At 39.5% G+C, this 24,170-nt stretch overlaps 1 protein-coding gene across 3 annotated transcripts in view; it reads right to left on the minus strand.

Annotated features, from left to right (window-relative positions):
* CBLB (Cbl proto-oncogene B) overlaps nucleotides 1-18,306 on the minus strand; it is a 124,666-nt gene extending 106,360 nt beyond the window's left edge. For 2 of the 3 annotated variants that reach the window (XM_069868525.1, XM_069868508.1), the window contains exons 1-3: nucleotides 18,171-18,283; nucleotides 17,317-17,475; nucleotides 8,270-8,520 (exon numbers count right to left, since the gene is read on the minus strand). In XM_069868525.1, the coding sequence (XP_069724626.1) occupies nucleotides 8,270-8,520; nucleotides 17,317-17,463 (398 nt within the window). In that variant the 5' untranslated portion in view covers nucleotides 17,464-17,475; nucleotides 18,171-18,283. Of the gene's footprint in view, nucleotides 1-8,269; nucleotides 8,521-17,316; nucleotides 17,476-18,170 lie in introns of all 3 variants that reach the window. The other variant, XM_069868517.1, reaches the window with a different exon arrangement.
* Between the last annotated feature and the right edge of the window lie 5,864 nt (nucleotides 18,307-24,170).

Here is a 24,170-nt window from a genome sequence, read left to right on the forward strand (position 1 = left end):
ATTACTATGACCAAATAGTACTGAAATGAACAAAACAATTATTTTTTTCACCTATTTTCTCATCTGTCAAGATATTTGCAAGCATAAATATCAATACATTCTTCAATATGTATTTCACATGACACAATGTAAAGAATCATGTAATAGACTAGGGTTAAGAACATCCACTGCAAAACAGAACAGCTCTATAATTCTGACAGGTGAAATCTGTTTTCACTACAGTTTATTCAATGTTTTATCATATGCTAGAGACAAATACAAAAAAACATTCCAATTCTAAATCCTTTAGTTCTACCTTGGTTGCACTCAAAACAGAAAAATTCAAAATGTATCAGTCATCTATATTATAGACAAGATACTGATGACAGTCACCTGGCTAATTGCTCATGAAGTTTTATGCCTCATATAAGGTCACTTACCAATTTCTTTTTCCATTTTCGTTACATATTAATATGATTATTTTTAGACACAGCTTACCACTGTTTCTTTGTGCGCTATTTTTCCTGTTTGTTTGGATTTTTTTAATAGTTGCATTCATTGCAGACTCTTTTATATAAATATCACATTTTCTTTCAAATCAAGCTAATATAGCTCCTAACCTGACTCTCGGAGAACATGCTGTTAAAGTATTTGGAATTGTTCAGTACAGAAAATAAGAAACATGAGAAACATGCCAACATATTAATCTCATAAGCAGCAAAACTGTTTTGTGCAGACAACAGAAAACCTACTTTTTAAACTAAAAATCCTTGTTCCTTCAATATCAATTAACAATGTTCACTCTAGAGACTGCACAGTGTAATTGCAGATTCTATGAAGACTTGAGAATGTGCAGCCATTGACAGAAAAAAGCCCAAGAACAAAAGGTACTCTGTATGCAACTTATACTAAACAATTATACTAACTCTTTTGTGCCATTTTTAAGATGATTCAACTAAATTCACCTTAATATTAAAGCAAAGAACAGAACAGGAACACGAGAAACTTATGTCAAATATTACAAAGAATTTTAAAAATTTCATTAAATTATTAAAGCTCTCTTGTATTTCACATTTCAATGAATGGAATTGGATAGTTCCATCCATCATCTTTTCCATCAATATCTCATTCTTTCTTGTTCTGAACTCAAACTTCAACTGCATGAACTAAAACATGTAATTTCACTCCTTTTCAGATTAAGGTTATTTCCTACTCTGCAAAGGTCAGTGAAATTTTCCTTATTAAAGGTTTAGGTACACAGCAAGCGTGTCTTCTAGTATGATTTTTGATCAAACATTCTTTGGATAAAAGAACCGTGTATTTTTACAACCTGAAATTAAAATTAGATATGCTTATATATTTAGACAGCTATTTCATGAAAATGGACACCTTCTTCTAAAAGCTTTCTCTCTGTTTCTTCTTGCATGATGATTAGCTGCTATCATGAAGGCTAGTGTTGAAGGCATCCTAAAACAAATACCTAATCACTGAATATTATGCATTCCTGACAAAGAAGCAAAGACCAAATTTTCTAAAAATCAACCATGCTTTCAAAAACAAATGATGAAAGATCCTTCCAGGTCCATTACAAGAGCTTTCCTTTCTACACAGTAAATTCAGGAGTCGGTGCTGTTCTTCGAGAAGATCCTAAAGTTCTTGTCTTGATATGATCAGCTACGCTTCAGTATAAAAACACCACCCTATTAATAGTTGGCAACCATGACATGCCTTCACAAGCAGCGCAGCTGTTCCCTGCAGAGACCATGCAGACAAGTACGGTGAGGGGATGTGAGAAACTCAGCTGCTATAAAGCAGAAATGGGTACTAGTATCCTCACTGTCAAATCAGATCATCAGAGACATATAGAGATACTCCGAGTGTGCTGTATTTTCAGAACACCATCTATTCTACCCAGCTCATTTTGTCAGCCTCTGTTGGAACAGTGTATAAAACTATGTGTATAGACATTGCATCACTCACATTGTATAAACTTAGTAGTAGAACTGTCATTAGGTCTATCACAAACAAAATTCATATATAACACATGGAAAGTCTGCAGGACTGATTTCCCTAACTTTGTGCTTTTTGAGAGCTTACACACCTACACAGAGTGAGCATAAATGTTATGGCATCTTAATATGGCAACATTACCATACACACTTTTCACAGGTATGATTACAGAAATGCGCAACAAGGAAGAGATCAGGCTGTGCATATCCACTCACAACGAGCTGAACTCTGCTTTGAGGTGACCATCACTGCCACGTTACTGGTAAGAAAATGTCTGAAAGAGAGAAAATGCTACTCGATTCTATAGCAGAGTAAAAAATGAAGGACGAACAAAATGCACATATTAACCCTCTTCTACCCAACTAGATATGAATCAAAGACCTAAATAAACTGTAATAATTCACAAGCCATTATTTTTTTTCCATTGAGGATGTTTTGTGGTTTTAAAATCCTTGTCTTCCTCTGCAACTTGAATAAATAGTTGCCTTTAAGTTATTTTGGTACTAATACTTCCTTTGTTCTCATTTGTTAATACCTTCCCCCAAGCAGTAAAGATGATAAAAACCATCTAAAATTTATATATTGCCTTACAACAACTGCAGTCACACAGTCTGTTAGCATTCATGTTGAGAACAAGCTGTCACAACACTGCCTTACCATTTGTAACCTGCACATGTTCTCACCTGCCCTCTCAAACAAGAGTCTCTTTGTCTGAAAGGTGTGTTTGTGTAACATTCCTTGTTTAATTTAGACTAGAACCAAAAATAGCAAATAGCTTGTGCTTCACCAAACTTGCACTGAAGCTCAATTACTCAAGCAGTTCAGGTACACCAAAGGGCTTCTTAAAGCTGTTTTGGTTCACATCTGGTTTTACATCACATCTAAGGAACGGGGAGGGGAGAAGAGCGAGGAAATGTTCACCATAACATGAAAGCTTTCACAAAAAAAAACAAAAACCAAAACTCATTGCATTTCCTTCTCCCAAGAAACCTCATCCAGTAAGTCATGCACTCGCTTTTCCTCAGAATAAGCCTCTCTACTAGAAGCTATTTATTGTAGCCAAATTCCATTCCCGATTACTGTATTATGAGCTATACATTGAAGTGTTGGGTTTTTTTCCAGGGACAGCACAGGAGTTCAAAGCAATGAGTCAACACTTCAGAAGCTTTTCAAGCAGAGTAAGGCAGCTTCTTTTCCTGAAAACCAAACGAAGGAATCATCTAAAAATACATGTAAATAAGTATAAGAAAGAAAAAATACTGGATTCCTTTGCCTCAACTCAGCAAGATTAGAATAAAACTATCAACACAGTTGATCTCTAAAACATATTGACACAGCTTAAATATAGGGGTTTACACATCACATCAGACAGACTGATGGCACGTATAGCCTAACTATTTGGCTCAGTGTTTACTGAAGAGCAAAAATTTCATAATATGCTTGGGAAATAGCCCAAATCACAGGATTCTAAGGAGCCAGTAACTTTAACCACAAGATCATAACTTCAAATCCAATCCACTTTAGTGAACGTTGCCATCCTTACTGCCCTACAATTGCTGAATTACCTACGTGATGTTAACCAATAGCCAGAACCAGCTCTATGAAAAGAGCCATTAACATCCTTTTCTGACTGTATATTCTATCTGTCAAACAAGAAAACCATCAGCCAAAACAATCTTAACTTGTCCAAATAAAGTCATCCTGAATTAAAACTACACTCTTCCTGATCCTTCTCTTGATCAACAAAAGCTCCCCTGTCTGGAGACATGAACAAGTTACAGGGCTAGCTAAGTTATAAACTTCCTAGCTTCCTGTAAGTAAAACCGCAAGGTTATGGTACAAGAAGAGGCAAGTCAAAGAAGTTGGGTAAGCTACCTTTCACTTAACCCTGGAACAGAAGTACACAAAAGGCTGTCACTGGGTTCCAGCTGACGTAACTTCTGTACTTTCAGAATAAGGAGGGAATGGGCTAGAAGTTTCAGCAGTAGAAAGTTCTCTACTGAGAATGCTGTGTACTTTGATAGGCCAGTTCTGGGACTTGATTCAAGAACCTTAACTGATGTCTATTTTTCAACACAGACTTAAGGAAGAGAAATGAAATACTTCATAAATCCACTAACCAACATGAACAGTAATGAAGGAGAACCTGATCTATCACTTAAACCACAGGTGTAAGACCACCCTAGAAGACTTCAGAGAATGTAAGAAATCTGATCTAACAAAACACTTAATCAAGCTGTAAAATCTAGATGCATGCAATTTAAATCAAGACACAAGACGGCCAGAGGCACAAGAAAATTTAGCAAGACTTTCTGTACAGCACCAGAGCGGTTTTGTGAACCCCTTGAGGGACTTGCTTGACTCTGACTTTCCCTATATGAACACCCCTTTCAGTATCGACCCCCAAACTACCTCAGCTTTTCTCCTCATTATTTTCATCTGTGCTGCTCACTACTTAAGAAATATTCATCTTTCATCTTATCTTCCTCTTCCACTTCTGCAATACCAATTAAAAACAAGTGGCCAACTAATTTTGGCTGAACCAAGTAGCATTTAATAGATTATTAAAAGTAAATCTACACCCTGGTTTTATAATTTTCCTCTTCTCCTAATTTAAAGGGCACACAGCAGAAGGCATGCAATATTAAATCAGATAACAAACAAGTTCTAGCTCAAGATATAGCCTTCCAAGGACACCATTTACATCTACGGTTGAGCATAGGAAAGCTCACGCTTGTCTCCATTACTAAGAAACAGTTGTGTTAGCTGTGAAGACTCTGTCCAGCACCTCAAATGAATCCAGTTGTAATCTCCCCATTGCCACTTTATTCCTCCTCTAGTCTTATTATTGCAACTTAGGAGCTTGACTTCTACACCTGGCTAACATATTTGTCTGAAAAACTGTCAGCCTACAAAGTTTCTATTATTTCTGGATGGATAATTCTGGAATGCAGCAAGACAAAAGGAAGTTTGGCATCACATAAATGATGCCTTCCAGCTTTAGCCTACTTCCCAATAAACAAGGGGCAGGGAGGGAGCAGAAAAAACAAAAACCCCAAACAAACAAACAAAAAAAACCAACCTCCCCAAAAAAAGCCAGAAACCAGAAGCTCAGATCCTTAGACCCTCAAAGACACAGAAATCCTTTTAAGAAGAGTAGATGTATTCAAATCAGTGATTTTAATAATACTGTTAATAACCTTTAAAAAGTAAGATCTGTAACAAAAAACCAAACAAACAAAAAAAAAGACTTTTAATTACTTCATACATACTTCTGTGCTGCCTCTATTCAGTATGGTTCACAGAATTTACTGAACATCATCTCTTACTTCATTAAGCAAGAGGACTATGAGGGGACATAATTTCATACCAGACAACATACCCAGAAGGTAGACACAATTCATATACAAACTTGCAGGCTACACCTTCCCTGTTCAGCAAGACTCATCCCATAACAAGACCAACTACCCTCAAATGGCTATCATATACATTTCACATGGAACACAGGATAGACAGACAACACCAGCACAGTGCAAGATCTTATTTCAGCCATTTGTACAGAATCTGGCTGGCACGCTGTCTCATTTCATTCATAGGATCATTGGGAACTAAAATTCATGACAAACACTTCACAACAGAATAATTTTGGTGTTATCAAGCAAGTAAAATCACATGTACGTTGGTACCAGTTCCTAATGTACCATCACTATAGAAGTTAAAAGACTGTTCAATAACCCCAATACTCATCAAGTATACAGAGAGAATGCTTCCAAACATGGTCAGTTTCTCCTTTTTATGATGACCTTTTATCCAGAAATCAGAGACACTAACAGAAAACAAAACAGAAATCTAAGATTGAAAACTAGAAATACTGGCCAGGTGTCTGGCTTTTGGGTGAAAGGTTTTTGGCTTGCCTTTTCTTAAAAAAAAAAAAAACAACAAACTACACTTCAATTTGACAGTCATTTTAGAAACATCCTTAAAAATACTGACTTAAATGATCACTTGCATTATAATTTTAACAAATAAAGTACTTAGGATAACACAGGCATACTTGGAAGCAAAGAAGCTAAACACACGAACAGTCTCTTTTACTAACTTACCAAGTATTAACAAGATTAAATATGTTGAAGCACTGCATAGCAAACGGGTACCTAGTCATAGCGCTCAAACAAACAAGTATACCCTTATTCAACTTTAAACTAGCACATGCATACAGATAAAGCATCACCAGTAGATGAAAGAGTGCACTGAAGTCCCAAAGAAGTAACTTTAACTTATAATGGCAAGAGGTATGAACTGCTGAAACAATGCTTACACTTTCTGGGTTTGTTTTTCTTTTTTTTTTTTGTATTAATTTTTTATTTAAGCATTTTGACAGACAGAATGCAGTGGGTATAGGAAACAAGTAATAATTTTAGCACAGGGGAAAAATTTCTGGTTTTATCGTTTCCTCAAGCTTCAAAATCCATCAGTCAGGCAAAATAATACAGTTGTCACCTTCTGAAATACAAATTTAGAGAGCCTAAAGCAGTCATTGTGACTCAGTGCACTTCATTACTATGTTTTGTTTTAAAATCCCTCCTCTCTGGTCACCTCTCAAGAACGGCCCCAGTAAATAACAGCAAATATGCTAAGTGCACTTTCTTCAAAGACTGTTTCCTTCACAGAAGACATCCTTGTATTACCACTGTTACCTTTATGCAGGAAATGAAGTGGATAATTGGAAAGAAGAAAGCAGCTCTAGCAACTAAGTAGTTACTAAGACACTGTTTGAATGACTGTACAGAGCACATAGAAGACAAGTTTTGAAAAAGTGACTGAAACTTGCTTTAATTTGTTGCTAACTGTAAGCAAACCCGTAAGTAAATCTGGATTTCAGACAACATAGGGAAGTCAAAATAAAACCTGTTTACATAATGCAACCGTTTATGTCAAATTTCCCTTACCATAAGAAGTCCTAATTTCCTGTGCAACACAATGACTTCCATGCATACAACAAATGGGATATTAAAAAAAGAACCCACAGGCTCACTGCTGAACAGGGCTTCCAGTAAGAAAGCATTTACAGTGAAAATATTCCTTTACATACTCATGAATTCAAACACAAAACACATTCATCAAGGTTTTTGATGATCACTAAAGTTCAAACAGCGTATTTTTCTCCATTTAGACAAACTGCTCCAAATATATACACAATTGGATAGTCTTTTACGTACGTTACTAAAAATTTCCTGAGATGTTAAGCAAGCTTGAGACCCTCTCTCAAGCACAGGAGACTATCACAGTATACTGAATAGCTATAATAATTGCTAAAGATCTGGAAGGAACACATGTATAAATCACACATAACAGCAGTGACATTTACAAGAATGTAGACATTTCACTGCTGCTGCCAACACTTTCACCATCTGTAAAATTATACTGCAACCTTGCCTCTGAGCTCAGGTACAGACAGAATGGCACAGATTCAATCTTCCATTCTCTTCCTGTCTCTGTGCCCTTCCCTGCTATCTCCTTTAAATACAGCAGACCTTGGAAGCAGCTTTGTATCTTTTATTTGAATCGATTTAAAGATACCACCCATGGCAGAGTCTTATTGCCACAACATTGCTGTACTCCTTCCCAAAACATAACTGCATATTTTGCACATAATTTCTTGTAATATTATTTTTAATATATTAGGTAATAAAATCAAATATTAAAAGCCTTTTCACTCACCACCAAGAGTACACGAAGTGGACATTAATCGCTATTATTAAATCAGAACCACTGCAAATCAGGAATCTATTACGCTCCTGGTAAAGTTTCTCAGCACCAAACTAACATTATAATCACCTTATGCTAACATCACACAATATCTGAAAAACACTAATATTGGCTTACTGCATTTCATCACTTGTGAAAGCTCCAAATCAATATTGAACATGGCTCCCACAGTTTTAAGAACTGGGGAAGGGAGGTCAAGCTCAATCCAAGTAACAGTCAGTCACTCTCTGCTAGAGGAACTACATATTGTAAGGCCCTGTGAACAAGTAATTACAAAGAAATGAATGTTTTATGAAGGAAATGCACTTGGTTTTAGAGGTCACAAAGTGACAGATAAGAGCACAATGCGGAACAAATCCAGCAAATTACAGATTGACCCACAGGTTCAATGAATCCAAACAATAAATATTTCTGCTCTTTAAATAATTAAAAATGTCAAAACACAATCGCTGCAGACAAATAGTGTAAAGAATGCAGAAAGGCCAGACAATCTACTTTATATTTCACTTACCTGTCCTGTGACTGCTCCTCATACATTCTTTCCTTTCCTTCTTTGAATAGTCTTATAGCCCGTTTCGATTTTTTCATGAGACTGTCAATGTAGATTTTAAAATATTCATTCTCACTGAGTTGTGCAAGTTTCTGGTTGTCATCATATTTGCTCAATATAAGTCGCAAATGTTGATAAGTGTCCGGTAGAATGTCAAGTATGTAAGGTGGGCTGTTTTTGAGTTGAAGCTTTGGGTTTTGGCACAATCTTACCTACAAGCAAGAACAAGAGAATGTAAAATACAAGAAATATGTCGGGGCAAGAACTGTTCTGATATCTCAAAATTAATAGGTGCAAACATAATTCTCTAACCTGCAGGCATAAAAAATGAAATCTATTTAATTTATATTCCAGGAAATCCCGACAGTCTCCAGCACCAAAAGATGTAAAATTTAACTTAATCCTTTCACATCTATAAAAAGCAAACAAGCTTGCTTACATAGTTAGGGGGGTTGTTTTTAAAGTAAGAATGCCTTTTCCTGCCTTGTATAAGCTATGGAATATATTACCAAAAGGATCCAACTAAAACCAAGAGAAGTAGTTTCATACAGATCTGTTTGCTGCAGGTGAACTTCCTTATGGATGTTTAAACATCTATAGAGAACCAATCTTATAAATTACTTTGTCATCTGCTGGCTCCCTCTCTTCTCTATCTGATAATATAACCTGTTAGAATCGATAGGAATTTAAAGTTTGAGAGGTCTTCGTATAGGAAAATGGTATGAACAGCACCAGTGGCTCAAAAACTATCAGCTATGGCAGGCAGAAATTAAGTCACTCACAAACAGGAAATAAAACTTTATAAATTCAGTATGTTCCAATTCGTGGCTCTAATAGTGGATAAAATCTTAATGGACTTCGAATCATCACGTTCCTAAATGGCACAAAAAATGGTTAATATATATATTACTTAAAAGAATAAGCTTCATATTAATTGAACACCTTTATTTCAATCCAGAGTCCACTGGAAATGTTTCTGGAAGAAGGCACTACCGGTACTGTTTTCTGAACATATACAAAGTTAGAGCAATTATCTCCTGGCTACCTAAATCCTCTGGTAGGTTTGTTCTGTAATGTTCTGTACTGGAAAGTGAAAAGGGTGGAAATTAACCAGTAGTTTTTGAGTGCTATCACATTAAGATATTCACAAACTCAGCTACAACACTGCGGAGTGACACATTCTAGACACAGATGCAGCTGTATGTATGCAAATACTTAGGGAAATAATTAAGTCCCTATGGTATAAAAGTTTTATAGGTATCATTTGGAGAGCGCCACATTATATAAAATTTTGACATCCTTTTGAGATAATTAAGGAGGCTGTAAAAAAACCCAAACAAAACTTAATACTGCTGAAAGCAGACTCCTATTCCTACTAATGTATCAACTTCCAAAATGTGTAGTCTTGAGCATTTCAAGGCACAGGAAAACAAACCCGTATCCTACAACATTCACGTCTCCAAACTCAAAGCTGTATTACTATTGCTGACCCCTCCTTCAATTTCTAAATCTACACCATTAAGAAATTCACTGCTGCCACTAACAGACTTCCATGCACAAACTGGAAAGCAAGCACAATTATCTCTGAAACATACTCACAAACACCCACCCGGCAATTAATTTTAGGTAACTGGGGTCATAGTTAGAAAAGCAGAGACACAAGAGTGGACAGAAGTCAAGCATTAACAAGTTTTAAAAAAGTCTAGCATCATTAGAAGAGTGAAAACTCATGACTACAATAGAAATGTTAGCACCGCTCAAAGCCACTATTTAAAACGTGACATTTGCAATCTCTCCCCCCATTTCACTAATCCATTGCTACTTTAGTACAATCTATTATTCTTTCACCTACTAGACCAAGTAATAAACCAGGAACCCTTCTGATGTGTTGTAGAATAGGCAATCTTTAAACCAGAGAAACTTAAAATCTCGGTAAGAAACAAAAAGACAGCAGATGAAAGCAGGCAAATATGAGAACATGAGCACAACATTGTTCAACATGCTAAAGAGTGGTTCAAGGCACGAGCAGTTAAGTATTTCTAGATATAAACAGCAAAAAAAAGTTTCAAGGCACGCTCTAAAATAATTTAGTGGCTCATTAAGGAATTCCTCCAAAATTGAGGAAGACATTGGAAGGCAACAAACAAAAAAAGTAAAGTATAAAGATGTTTGATCATCGCTTCATCATGTAACTGAAGCTTGAAGCTGCAATCAGCAACTGCAATGGTGAGACAGCAAGAGACTTTAAAATTGAAAATAACATGTTTATATGACGTGCAATAAAGAGAACGTTATCAGGGTAAGGAAAAGGCCAGTGTGATCCAAGTTCTGAGTTAGGAGATGCCTGCAGCAGCAAAGAACAGTAAAGCTGAACTTACTGATATACAAAATAGCAACATCTGAATTATGAGTTTAGGTGAAAGGATGATACAGAAAGTTACATTTGTCTGTGAATCACATATCAATCTGAACAATTTAGACATAGCTTTTAAAAGAACAGTTCAAGTAAAGGAGTGGCTCGAATGAGTAAAGAATTTTACATGTGTAAACAGATCTGAAAATCATCCAGGAAGTGACATATGTGAACTTCTTTCACAGAAGTGTTAGGAGAACTGGAATCATCAAGATTAAAGTGAAAACTTTCATGAGAAATGTATATGTTTTTCATCTGAACTTTTGTTCTCTGTGACTTTAGATTTAGTGAAATCTTGAAACGAGACTGACATTCTTCCCAAAGTCAGCTAGAGATCACAAATCAATATCACTGATTAGGCATTGCAACTTTCTGGAGAGACCAGCACAATGAAAAGAAAAAACCAACCTGCTGAAGGGAGGAAAATACTTATTTCGGGAAAAAAGTCAGCAATGAGAGCAGACCAGAAGCAAAGAAGGCTGCAATCATTTTGAATAGTGTATGTATTCTAACTTAAATCTCATGAACGAAGAATTAATTCCTTTTCTAACATCCATCTTTTTGATCAGATGTGCCAACAGGAAGAATTTGAGTGGTTTCATATATATTAGAAATACCATTAAAAACAAACAGGAAAAAGCAAATTGCTTATGCTGGTTGGTGTATTTTCCACAGTTGCTCCATTCAACTACAAAAAGAACAACCAGTGATAAAGAATTAGTTTCTATTTCAGATGTACTTGAAAGTGTTCTTCAGTCCGGTATCATTACGTAGGCACATACACATCAAAACAGGATTCTGTGGTCATCATGGTTTACAAGACTTCACCTTCTGCTGATTGCATAGAGACAAATACAGCACATTATTAGAACCTTCAACTCCAGCACAAAGCTTTAATAAAGTCATACAAAAATTATTCTGCTGTATGACTCTTACTAACACACACTCTACTGTGTAACTCATTGAAAAATTCTAACATTTAGTTCAAGTCAGTTATCCAGTGAAGCAGTACAAGTCTTTCTTCACTTTCTAAAGTACATAAGGTTTCAGTCCAAAGGAAGTAAGTTTGTAAAGAGATGGCTGGTAAACCATATGGTTTCCAGAGTCAGGATGTCCTGACACGTACCACAGCAGTTCACAATTAAAAGTAAGCACTAAGAAATGACATCTGCTGATGCAAAAGATTTGCCGATGCATCAGAAGTGGCACAAACACCTTTCTTCAAAAGAAAATAGAACTCAAAACCAAAATAAAACAAACACAAAAAAACCCAACCAAAAATAAACATGTCCATGTTGCACTTTACAAAGCAATCCTCACCAACACTTTAGGAGAGGACGTGAATCATATCACTGTCTGATTTGTGTATTGTTATGACTGGAAGTAATCATGTATATATTTAGCAAGCATCCAGTCCAAAAAATGAAAAGCAGTCAGTCAGCAATTTAGTAAGAAACATCTCTCTCACTGAGGTAAACTGAGAAAAAGCTAAACTTCTTTCACTGCCTCAGTCAGGGTAAATCCAAGTACTTGCTCCTGAATCACAGAAACAATAGAGTGCAATTCCGATAGAGTAATGCCTTAGTTCTTCACAAATCCATCAGAAACAGATTTTGAAACAGGTAACTTGGGAACCTCCAGACAAGCTTACTCTACTGTCTGCTGTGGAAAAAAACAACCCCCCTCTTCCTTCCTCTCCTCAACCACCCTCCCCCTCCCCTCCCAAAAAACACCACTACTTATAACCTTTTTGAAGACGTTTGACTGAAATTATAAGACATTATTTTCATAGCATCTTCCAAGATGAGAGTAGTGGACACTTATTTTATTTAGACAATGAATCTTTTGGAGAAAACCATATCTTCTATTCACTTTTTTAAAGCAAACAAAGTTGAAAGCCCTAAATCAATTTTGCAAAAGAACTTCTGTTTAAGCAAAGTACAGCAGCCCTAACACAATCTGTTTCAACACCTAATGCTAGTCAAAAATCATACAAGGAAAGTAAAACAGTGTAAGTATCTAAGGAATAGGACAGCTGCTCAACAGTACTGTCAGCTGCAGTGAATGAATTAAGACAACCACAGCACCAGTACTTGCACACTTCCAACACTACAAAACCCTCTATTGAATGAGTAACTTCTGCCACGCAGTACAAAAAAAGTCAAATTATTAAAAAACACTTTTGACATTAGATGATCTTTAAATGTCCCTTCCAACCCAAACTATTCTATGATACACCATAGGCAGCATAAAGGTAGCTCTGCAGTAAGATACCATAACAACTCTCCAGAAAAACACAACACACAATGCTACCAACAATAAATTCTGAAGAACTTAATTGGGGAGGGGCTAATCAGGAAAACGGATGAAGCATTATGCTGCTTCATCAAATATTCCTTCCCACCAGAAATTACCTAACTGCGATTCATTTTATTTTCACAGAAAGATGGAAAGACGGGTTTCTTTCTGAAAGAAGCTTTCACATTAAAACATAAGACTGATCACTGATCTTTTCAGCTGAGAATACAGTAAGTGCTTGTTCAATAGCTACCACACTGCAACTGTGCCATATGCTTCCATACTGGAGGAATAAGCAATAACAATGCTGATGCTACATAAGCACAAGACAGCTGACTTTGGAGGGTCATTTATACTTCCTTCTACTTTGAAAAAGAGAAGCTTCCAGTTCTCTGTTTAAATTTCCACTCCTTTCCCACAAGCAGCATACACAGCCATAAAACTTCCTATCAACTTTGACCAGGTAACACACTGAAGAATACCATGGCTATAACTGATGATTCATTTGAAGAAAAGCACATTACTAAGTTGCAGAGGTTATACAGCTTTCACTCACTAGGTCAATAGTATCAGCTTTGTAGATGCACTCTAATTTGCTCTTGGGTAATTATTCGATAACAAATCAAACTGCCATCCCCACTTACATAGTCAAACAACTGGGTGGGCCACAACAAAATGCCCAAGCAGTTTAGACACTAGTGTTAGTCTTCACAGTAGAAAGCATAATTATTTTCAGGCCAAACGCATAAGTGTACTGAAAAGTGATTGAAAGTTGCTGAAATAATCCTGCTTTAAAAAAATCACATTCAGAACGTGTCACAATTTTATCAGCTTGAAACCCACAAGAGTAAAGTTTGGAAAATAGTAATGCCAACTCTAAATAGCCTGAGCAGTAAGTTAACTTAACTACTCCCATGTTTACATAACAGGCATCCTCTCCCAAAGATATCTTCTAATAATAATAATACACAGCTAGCTTCTAGCTTTTAATATCATTAGCTTTAGAGCCTTAACAAAATAAAATCCTATGTAAATTATGCATACTTTAAAGGAAGACTTAGTTCTATTTGTTAACACTATTTTTTTATTTATTTACAGGGCATGAACTTTCTAAAACACACATCATGTTTTAAAAACAGTAATGTGCTTGCTACAAGTTAGAGATACGTGGTCAACTTGCTTATACAATGCTAACACTGGAAAGCAGGGTTAGCCTTCCAAACCATAAAAGGAAAATTATCCTTTGCATTGCAAAGGAATCAAAGTATTTTTGGTTCTTAATGGTATAGCTACTGATTACCCATGAGAAAAGCAGCAGGGGAACCGGACATTGATGCCCCTCTAATAATGCAGTTAATATTGTAAATTCACATAAAAAAAAGACATACCAATAAACCTCAAAAAGTGCAGATCCCAGTGGATCAAGTATAAAGAGGAAGATGTAGATATAAGGTAAATAAACAGATAGCAATTCACATTCTCTGATTACTTACAAGAAGACTGGGGTTTGATTTATTTTTTTGTTCCCTGCAAGTATGTTGCTTATAGTAACTTTTACATGGGGCTCTAACCTGGAGCAGTACCAACATTCTGTCCTGTTAAACAACTCTCTCAGAATCTTTGATTTTTTTCAAACTGGTAATAGAAGTTTGAAGAGAAGACACTTAAGCAGAACTGCAGCCTTCTGCCTATTCTAACAACTAAAGCATCACCCCATGAAAATCCAACATTACCACGAAGTCCGAGTAATTCCAAAGAGTGACATACGATAAATTCAACACAGAGAAGTTTGTACGGTATCTAAACAGCCAGAACTTTTACATACACCATAAAACTACTCCCAGAGCATAGTTCTTGCAGAGTCACAGTATTTATACTGTTAGTTAATCCCTTATTATTGAAAACAAATAATTCATATATGGAATCTCATCCGCCAATGAAGTAAATGGCAATAATAATGTAGGAAAGGTAACCTATGGCAAATGTAAGAAAGAAAAAAAAGAAAGGAATGTAAACTTGAAAAGTATTGAGGTCTGCCCCTAGGTTTTAAGACTGCTCTTTTTTCATCCTTTAGTTGAGACAGTAGCTTTGCTTTGTTTCCATTCTCCCTCCCTCTAACATCTTCAGAATGAGAGAAAACTTTAGTGTAGCAGTAAGATGGTTATTACAGATATTACACTTAAAAGAATAAACAAGAATAATGACTGTTATTACAACAAGTTAAACAGGCCTCAAAGCCACAATCCTACCATGGGTGGCACCCCACTGACTTTGCAAAGCCTTCACTAGATATTAATTTGATCGGTGACCCACTGCAGAAATCAGTCATAGGACACACTCCAGGAATGGGATTTGAAACAACAGTTGATCGAGTAGGCTTTTACTTCAGAGTTTAATCCCTGGTTTTGATCTTGGCAGAGGAGAAAATGACCTTCCCGTGCCAATTGCCACATAAGGCTAAGAGCCTTAAATTTGTTTGCCAACATATTAAATTTGCTCAAACTCATCCTTTCACCATAAGTACCAAATGCTACAAACTCAAGCAGCAACCTACAGCATTCTCACACTATGACATCACCCTGTCTGGTAAACTTTAATATAATTTGGAAATAAAATGTGATTAACTGAGAGCAGTTTAAAGAGGATACATTAAACATCCAAATTGAGGACACTTATCCAGTAAAACGAAAAAGAAAGCACAGCACAACATTCAGCTTTTCCAGTGACTTCTACAGAGCAGGCCTTACTGGCTGTTCTGATACCCTGTTGTAATAGTGACAAACACAGTTATCCTCTATTAGCTGAGTAAAAGCAAACCACAAATCCAAGCAGTGGGGTTAAGACTTTCTGGTAACTGTGAATATACAAACCAATCAGGACAACCTTACCATATACATTCATAAATGCCCTGGTGAAGCGGGAAATGAAGCTGTACATTCCCCATGTGGTTTCAACAATGACAATTCAGATTCCTGGTTTCCAAGTGAAAAACTTCCTCCTACTGAAGAAAAGTGCCTGCTTCCAAGGAATGGACACTTGCAGTTCTCATTTTAAGATGCTCACTGTTTACAGCATCATGATCATTAACATGGAAATGTCAATAAAGTCTTTGTGATAACAACCACTTCTACCAAGGCTGGGTTTTAAGTTTATAATCATCATCAGAAATCTGATGCTCTTCTTAAAGCATCAAAAAGGAGAGCACACAAGGACTCAACCAAATCCTTTGAAATTATCACTTGTCAAGGCATAGTATGTGAAAATCTCTATCATGTCAGTATAACTGCTCGTGAACTCTAAAAAATATTAAACATCTGCAATTTAAAGAGCCATTAGGAAAGCAAACAGTTACAGTAATTCGTGAAAAATCACCAAGTTAAAAGTTGTAACCCTTTTGCCAAGGCTAAAAGGTAGTAATCCTCACTCCATAGCAGTTTCAAGAGGAAGCTCTCAAGTATCACCTGATATGCAAAACAGAGCGCTTGTATCTCCTGAACAGCTCTCTGTGTTATACTCAAACTGTTCCTACTGTTTGAAAGGAACCCTCATAGCTCATCTATCATCACACAAGCTGTCACTTTGTATAACACTAAACAAGATGTATTAGCTGGTTTAGAGAACTGCAAGATCTAAAACCACTATGGTCTGTCTCCCCCACTTCCTGAAAAGTGAGTTTCAGCACAGTGTATTTCTACCTTCAAAATGCAGAACTACTTTAAAATCATTAAAATGCAGAACACGCACTTAAAAGTTAGGCGTGCCACACTAATCTGTTTACTAAAGTGACAAGAGTCCCCACGCACATTCCTAAAAGCACAAACGTATCTGTGTTGCCATCATGAGCGTGTCTCACAGGAGAATTAGCTTCACGCAAGTTTCATACTTCTGAGGTCTTGTTTGCAGGCTAACGATGTGATCCAACACGGAACACACAGAACATGTGATTACAAGTCTAAGTTAAGCAGTTTTTCATTAGGACAGCTCTTCAAGTTTGAGTCATTTCAAAGGATCTGAAAATAACAATCGCCTAAGGCAAACACACACATTTGTTTTCCCTCCACAAACCAAGATTAAAAAAAAAAAAACAACATAGCCAGAAGCCATAGAAAGGGGGAAGAAAAAAAAAAATATAAGTGGTGCCGAAATAACCTAAAAAACAAGCCCCCTTACTTATATACTCGCACTACACAGGCAGCACAACAGCTGGAGCCTCAGGAAGCTCCTTCACCCCACGGGTACCTATTTAAATAGCCTCATTCTTCACTGTGTCTATACACAAAGGCAAGTAGACACTCACCACTTTGTCCATGAGCTTCCAGGTCTTCTCCACAGTCCTCCGGTCGGCAGCTGCCTGCTTGGGGGGGCCCACAGCATCCTGGATGGCATCAATGAAGCCCAGGATCCGTCCCTTGCGCGGGTTCCGGCCATTGAGGGAATTGGCCATCTGGGAGCCAAGCTGGCCACAAGGACAAGAGAAACACACGACACTCTCACCAAGGTGCTCCGAAAACATCTCGTCCCAGACCTGGCCGCAGCCAGGGAGGCAGCCAGCGCTTCCTTCTTCGCGGGCAGCGAAGGGCAAGACCGGGGCACGGTTAGAAACGAGCTTAACTTTTGATGACAAACGGCGTCAAAACCCACCCGGCCCCGAGTTTACACCGGCAGAAGCCACGGCGGATTTACCGTCAACGCCGAGAAGCTCGGGAGGGGAAAAGGGGGGACCCACCCGCGCCCCTTCGCCCCGGCGGGCACACGCCCCGGGCCAGACAACAGAAGCGGGGGATGGGGAAGGAGGAGGGGGAGAGGGGAGCAGGCAGGCAGGGACCTCGCATACGTACAGCTCAGCACCGCACGGCTTCGTGCCAAGAGCCAGAGAAGCCGCCGAGAAAAGCCAGAGGCAGGCGAGAAGAAGGAGGAGGAGGAGGAGGAGAAGGAGGAGGGAAGCTCCCAAGCCCGGGGCGGCGGCGGAGCGCAGCGCAAGCAAAGCGTCTCGTTCGGACGAGGCTCCCCTCCCTCCCGCACGGCTCCGGCGCGGCTCCCGCCGCTGCCCCGCGGGGAAAGCACGGGCAGCTCCTGCCCCACCGCCCGGCGGGTGCGGGACAGAGAGAGAGACAGCCCCGCAACGCGTGCGGGAGAGGGAGACAGAAATACGTATGCACACGCACAGGTCTCTACGCGGCACCGCTCGCAGGCTGCGGTCTCCCCCTCACTCCTAGAAAGTGAGCCCGGCTCCCCCTCGGCGGCCCCGCCGGCTCTCCCGCCCCCTCCCCCCCGGCACATCCCCACCCCGGGCCCAGCCCCGCGCCTGCGCCCTGGTAGCGCGGGAGGCGGCGCCGCCGCAGCCAATCGGGAAGGGGGGGGGGGGGGGGTCGGAGATGATGGGGAGGAGGAGGAATGGGACGCGGTGGTGGTGGGGATGAATGGGGCTGGCTGCGCCGAGGGCGATAGGAGAGCTGAGCCGGGGTTGAGGGAGGGAGGGAAGGAAGGAGGTGGAGTTTCCGCTCCCACCTCGACGCGCCCGCCCGGGCGGGGGATGCTCGAGGTGTCCCGGGAGGGCGCGGGGAAGGGTCCTTCGCGGGGATGCAGAAGTTGATCCGGGCTGTAGGGTTGGCAGGGGCTAAAGGTAGAGCCGAAGGGCTGTGGCAGCGCGTCGCTGCTTCCCCTGGAGCAGCCGTGTCCCCCCTGCCTGCTGGGGCGCTTGGTCAAAAACCAGCGGCCGCGCTCGCCTCCCCTGTGAGCGGCTCTGCCTTTGCGCTTCCCCTTCGCAATGCTCAGAGCTGGTCGCGTTGTTTTGATGTTTTGTTTGGTTTTTTTCTTCCCTTGTGTGGCCACAAAGAACAGGAACCTCTTTCTCTCTGTATGTTTGTTTCTTTTTTCTTGTTTTGTTTTGAAAGGGGGAGGTTGTGGGGCAAGTGCTGGGATTTCCCACGTTGGAGCGGGGCTGGGTGTGGGCTGTGAGGGTCCCACTGCCACTCTCAGAGGGAGTCAGGGAGTAGGTAAATACTTTCTAGTTAAAAAACACCACCTTTACGAGGGTTTGTTTTGATACCAGCGCTTTCCCAGGGGATGTGGTTAATAAAACCCAATTGTTCCGTGTCCTGCTGCTCAAACTGAAGAGCAAGAAGGAACCGCACAGGTAGCACAAGAGGGAACAGAGGACCTGGGAAGGGTACAGGGACGCTGCGTAGGTGTGTAAGGATGGGGTCAGGAAGGCCAAGGAGCAGCTGGATCTGAACTTGGCAATGGAAGCAAAGACTAACAAAAAGGGCTTCTACAGGTATATCAGTCAGAAGAGAAAGGTGAAAGAGAATGTACCCCCACTGATGGTTGATAACAGTGATCTCATATCAGCAGATGAGGAGAAGGCTGAGATACTCAACAACATTTTTGCCTCAGTCTTCACTAACAGCCACTCTCCTCACCCCTTCTGGGAAAACAGGCAACAAGGGTAAACCCTCTCATTGCGGGTGAGTATCAGGTTTGTGGCCACCTGAGGAACGTGGACATATATATACGAGTCTATGGGACCTGATGAGATGCATCCTAGGGTCCAAATGGCTGATGTAGTTGCCAGGCTGTAGGATGACAAGATTGGGAGCAGCCCTGCAGAGAAGGACTTGGGGGTGCTGATTTATGAGAAGCTCAATGTGAGCCAGCAGTGTGCACTCACAGCCCAGAGGGCCAACTGTATCCTGGGCTGCATCAAAAGAAGCGTGGCCAGTAGGTCAAGGGAGGTGATTCTGCCCCTCTGTTCCTCTATTGTGAGACCTCATCTGGAGTATTATGTCCGGTTCTGGAATCCTCAATGTGAGAAGGATATGGAACTGTTGGAACGGGTCCAGAGGAGGGCTACAAGGATGACCAGAGGGCTGGAGCACCTCCCCGTATGAGAACAGGCTGAGAGAGTTGGGCTTGTTCAGACTGGAGAAGAGAAGCTTCCGTGAAGACCTTATAGCGACCTTCCAGTACCTGAAGGGGGTGTACAAGAAAGCTGGGGAGGGAGTGATAGGATGGGGGAGGGGGGTTAGGGGGACGGGGGGTGGTTATAAATTGGAGAGGGAAATGTTTAGATTAGATATTAGGAGGAAATTCTTTACAATGAGGGTGGTGAGGCTCTGGCACAGATTGCCCAGGGAAATTGTAGCTGCCCCACCCCTGGAGCTGTTCAAGGCCAGGTTGGATGGGGCCTTGGGCAGCCTGGTCTGGTGGGAGGTGTCCCTGCCTATGGCAGGGGCTTTGGAACTGGATGATCTTTAAGTTCCCTTTGAACCCAAACCATTCTGTGATTCTCCTATTTTAGGGCAAATTTTTCTCTCAAATTTGTATATTGTCTATGAATGCAGGAAAGAGTGAGGATTACCCACACAGGGTGCAAGACGTTTGAGTTCAGAGTCTTTTGAAGACATTCCAGGGAGTAATTATGCTTTGTGAGTGTTAATCTAATTAACCATCATACAAGGAAGCAAAAAAAAACTTAAAAACTGGGAGGCTGTTTTCTGAAGACAATTGTATTAGAGGAGTGGTTTTAAGTCTTAGTTTTCTGAATGTTGGCAAGTGTCTTTTCTGTAGTATTTTCCTTTGCAAAGATTTTTTATTAAAATGTTTTGCCCTTTTTCTTGATATTTTTTCTAGTCTTCCTATGTTTTTGGCCTTCAATAAAATAGGAGTCAGGAAAAAGTAAAAATTTGGAGACTGTTTCAGTGTTTCTTTTATTTATATTGTCATTTATAGGTAGTTTTAGTGCACATATCTCGTGATTGGTTTAAAACATGTCAACTTACTTCTATGGGCACACATACAACATTAAAATCCTATCAGTAATGTCTTCATCAACAATCATTGTTCCTTTATAGCTTTAAAATACAAATTGGCAGGCACTTGCCTTAAGTGGGTTGAAAGCTTCTCATTTCACTGTAGGGTCAGTAAATTATGTTCTTACTTATGTTGTTGTAAGTGTTAGTTTTAAACTTTTCTTTGGCAGCTCTCCCTATCTGTGGAGCACAGCTCGTGTAAGATCAGGTTGGTAGTGAGTGCTTGTTCTATTGCTGTCTCTTTGGTTGTGGATAAAGCAGAAGGTCTGACATTCCTGTTGAACTTGTTAAATCTTTGGTTCTTTTTCTCGATTGTATTGTTTTCATTGTTGTTATGTCATTCTCCTCACATTCCACACACTGCCAAGAGCTATGATCTGCAAGTCACACTTGGTAGCTGTCTGGGGCTGAGTCATGTTGTCTTGCAGTTCATCTGAGTGGAGAACCAGCAGGAGCAAGCAGCTTGGTTCTCCGCATCCCAGCATGTGTGTGTTGCATTATTAGGAGAATAGCCAGCTCTATGGGGAAAGTGAGTGGCTTTCAAACAGCCCTTTTTCATTGGCTCTACTGTACTGTACAGTTAGTACAGATATTCTGGGAATTACAGTCCTCAGAGGATAGTATGAGTTTATGTTGGAAGTAAGCCAGCTGGGAGAAGCAGGTGAAAGAGATACCTGTAGCTTCAGTATCAGGGGTGCTAAAGATGGGTCAAGCTTTTGCATGCTGTGCTATGAAAGGAGTAGAAAACAAAATGCTGCTTTTGTGTTTTCACCTGTGCAAAGTGAAAAGGCTGTTTGACAGAAGACAGCTGAGAGATAAGACTGAGAGAGGAGCAAACAGCTGCCATGTGTTTGAAATTATGGGCTTGTGCTTATTAGCAGTAGGGAACAAGGAATTATATTGCCCCATGGATCTATGGGGTGCATAAGAATAAAAGGTCTTTAAGAGGGTGGTGGCTGAAGGCACTGCCCACCTGGAATATTTTGATGCACGCCAGCAGCCATATATTATTATAGCCATCCAGAGGGACATGTGAGAGGGTATTCCTGCTGCCCAACTTCAGGCTCTGTAACAGCCTAAATTAAGAACCTATTTATACGTCCATTGAGAGACTACTAGGTGGTTCAAAGCAGACACCAAAGTCAGATACTTTGATTCTGTGTGGGAAAGTGTCTGTCTGTTTGGGCTATATGTATAGTGCATGAGTAAGTTTGATGTTTAGTTAAGGCCCCCAAGTTATGTACGTACAATTAGAAATCCTCCACAGATCTTTCTTGGTCTTAAGCTTTCCAACTAAATATTTGTTTTACTTCTTATTATACCAAAACACATGACAGTTTGGATCTGCTGCTTGGAAGTGTTCAAATTACTGTATGAAAACACTACAGAATGGAAATTAGGTAAATCTGAGGTGACAGGTGTTCAGAATTCCACATCACATGAGGCTGATCTTCAACCTAGTTAAGGTACTAACCAGTCATATAATGATACCCAGGTGACTGCTGTAAGGTTTTGGCAAATTCCTGTAATTAAAATGATGGAGTGAAGGTGGCTGTGGGTCAGGGTATGATGAAGGAATCAAGACAGTGTGAAAGCAGCCTTCTTTGGAACTCTTAAATCCCTTTGGTAAGGTAAGGATTTCAGATCTATGCACTTTACTGAAAGGCAAAATCATGGGACTTCATGAAAAGCCAATCTGCTTGGTAGACAGGGAAAAAAACAGATACAGGAGATTAAAATGTAACAATTTATCCACTGCAGCATTATCCTATCTGTTAACTAGTTTTGGTTTTGTTGGTTTTTTTTCACTTTGCTGGTGATTCCCCTTCCTTTGGAATTGATAGAGTAGTTAGTCTTGTGAATGGAACTTTGTCACTACTTTCAATGAGTTCCATCAAAGAGCCATTGATGGTAGTTGGAAGCAAAAGAGATGTTTTGGTTTTCTTTGTTCGCCAACTAAGAAAATATTACAGATTTTCTGCAATTATTCAATGTATGTGGTTTGGCAATTGTTTTCATTTGCGTAGTTTCTTTGCCCTGTTACAAGTGGCTTTTTGACCAAATGTGCTGAAACGCAAGATCAAAGAAGAGGTCCGATGTAGGCTTTATTTATAGCCACATAAATAAGATAAGGTATTGCCCTCATGTATGGTATAATTTTTTTAGAGGGTAATGCAGTAAGCAATATGCTGAGTTAAGTGATACAGTAACAACAATTGTAAAAGCTTAAGTCAGCTATTTCAGAAGCTGAACAAGAAGTAACATCTTGCTAATTGTACTGCAATACCCTGGCTATCCCAGCATACTTAAACTTTCAGAGTAATCTCTTGTTGTTTTGACTGGATATGTGCAATATTATCAAAAGGCAAGTGTTCAGGGGGGTGTAGCATTCTACAGCTTGCTGTCCAGCAGCAGTTTAATGGCTGGGCTCTGACAAGTTCACGCTTTCTGCAGTGTGTACGGTTCCCTAGCAGAAAGCAGCTGGTCTGTCTTTGAAGGGAAGCTGAGACTCTAAGGGCCACTAGAATCCACTGTTGTTTTGGTGCCCTACATCCGTCTGCTCTGCAAAAACATCAAACAAACAAAACCCACCAAACAAAAACAATGAAAACAAAAACAAAGCATACAACAACCCAAACAAACAAAGATAAAAGGTAACTATTGTAACAATTTAGGTTCTAGGGCTGTTTGCTTAAGTACGTTTTCATTAGCCAGTTCTAGAAATGTACAATGTCTTATGCATACCCCCCAGTATCCAATTATTACGCAGTCACCTGCTGTTAAGAATACTAAAGTGGAGCAAATGGAAAATCTTTTCATGTTATTATTGTACAGTGCCCTCGAGGGTGCTAGGCTCTGCAGACCTAGGGGAAAAAAAAACAAACAAACCCAAACCATTTATTTTATGATTTTGGGGTTGATTAAGCTGCAAGCCACCGTTGTGGGTAATTTTAAAGTAGATTGCAACAATTTTCCTGTTTTATCATGGCAAACTCAGAGGCAGGAAACAAACTCATTCACCTCAGATTTCTCTTACTGATAATTTAAGTTGGTATTATAAAAATAGATGCTTTTCCTGCCTTAGTAGGTAATTACTGAGAGAAAACTGACGGTAACAATGGCTGGTTTTTGTTAGATTATTATCTAGTTAATTCGGCTACTTCTACCTATTTTTCCTCTGTTGACTTAGATTATAGTTTTCATAGTCATTGAGTCCTCAAGACTGTTGGGTTTTTTGGTTGTTTTTTTTTTTTGTTGCTGAAAATGAAATGGAGAACTGTTATTTTCACACAGTTTAACCCACTTTGCTGTGGAACTACTGTTAAAAAAAAAAAAAAAC

Source organism: Phaenicophaeus curvirostris, chromosome 1 (genome assembly GCF_032191515.1).
Source record: "Phaenicophaeus curvirostris isolate KB17595 chromosome 1, BPBGC_Pcur_1.0, whole genome shotgun sequence".
NCBI lineage: Eukaryota > Metazoa > Chordata > Aves > Cuculiformes > Cuculidae > Phaenicophaeus > Phaenicophaeus curvirostris.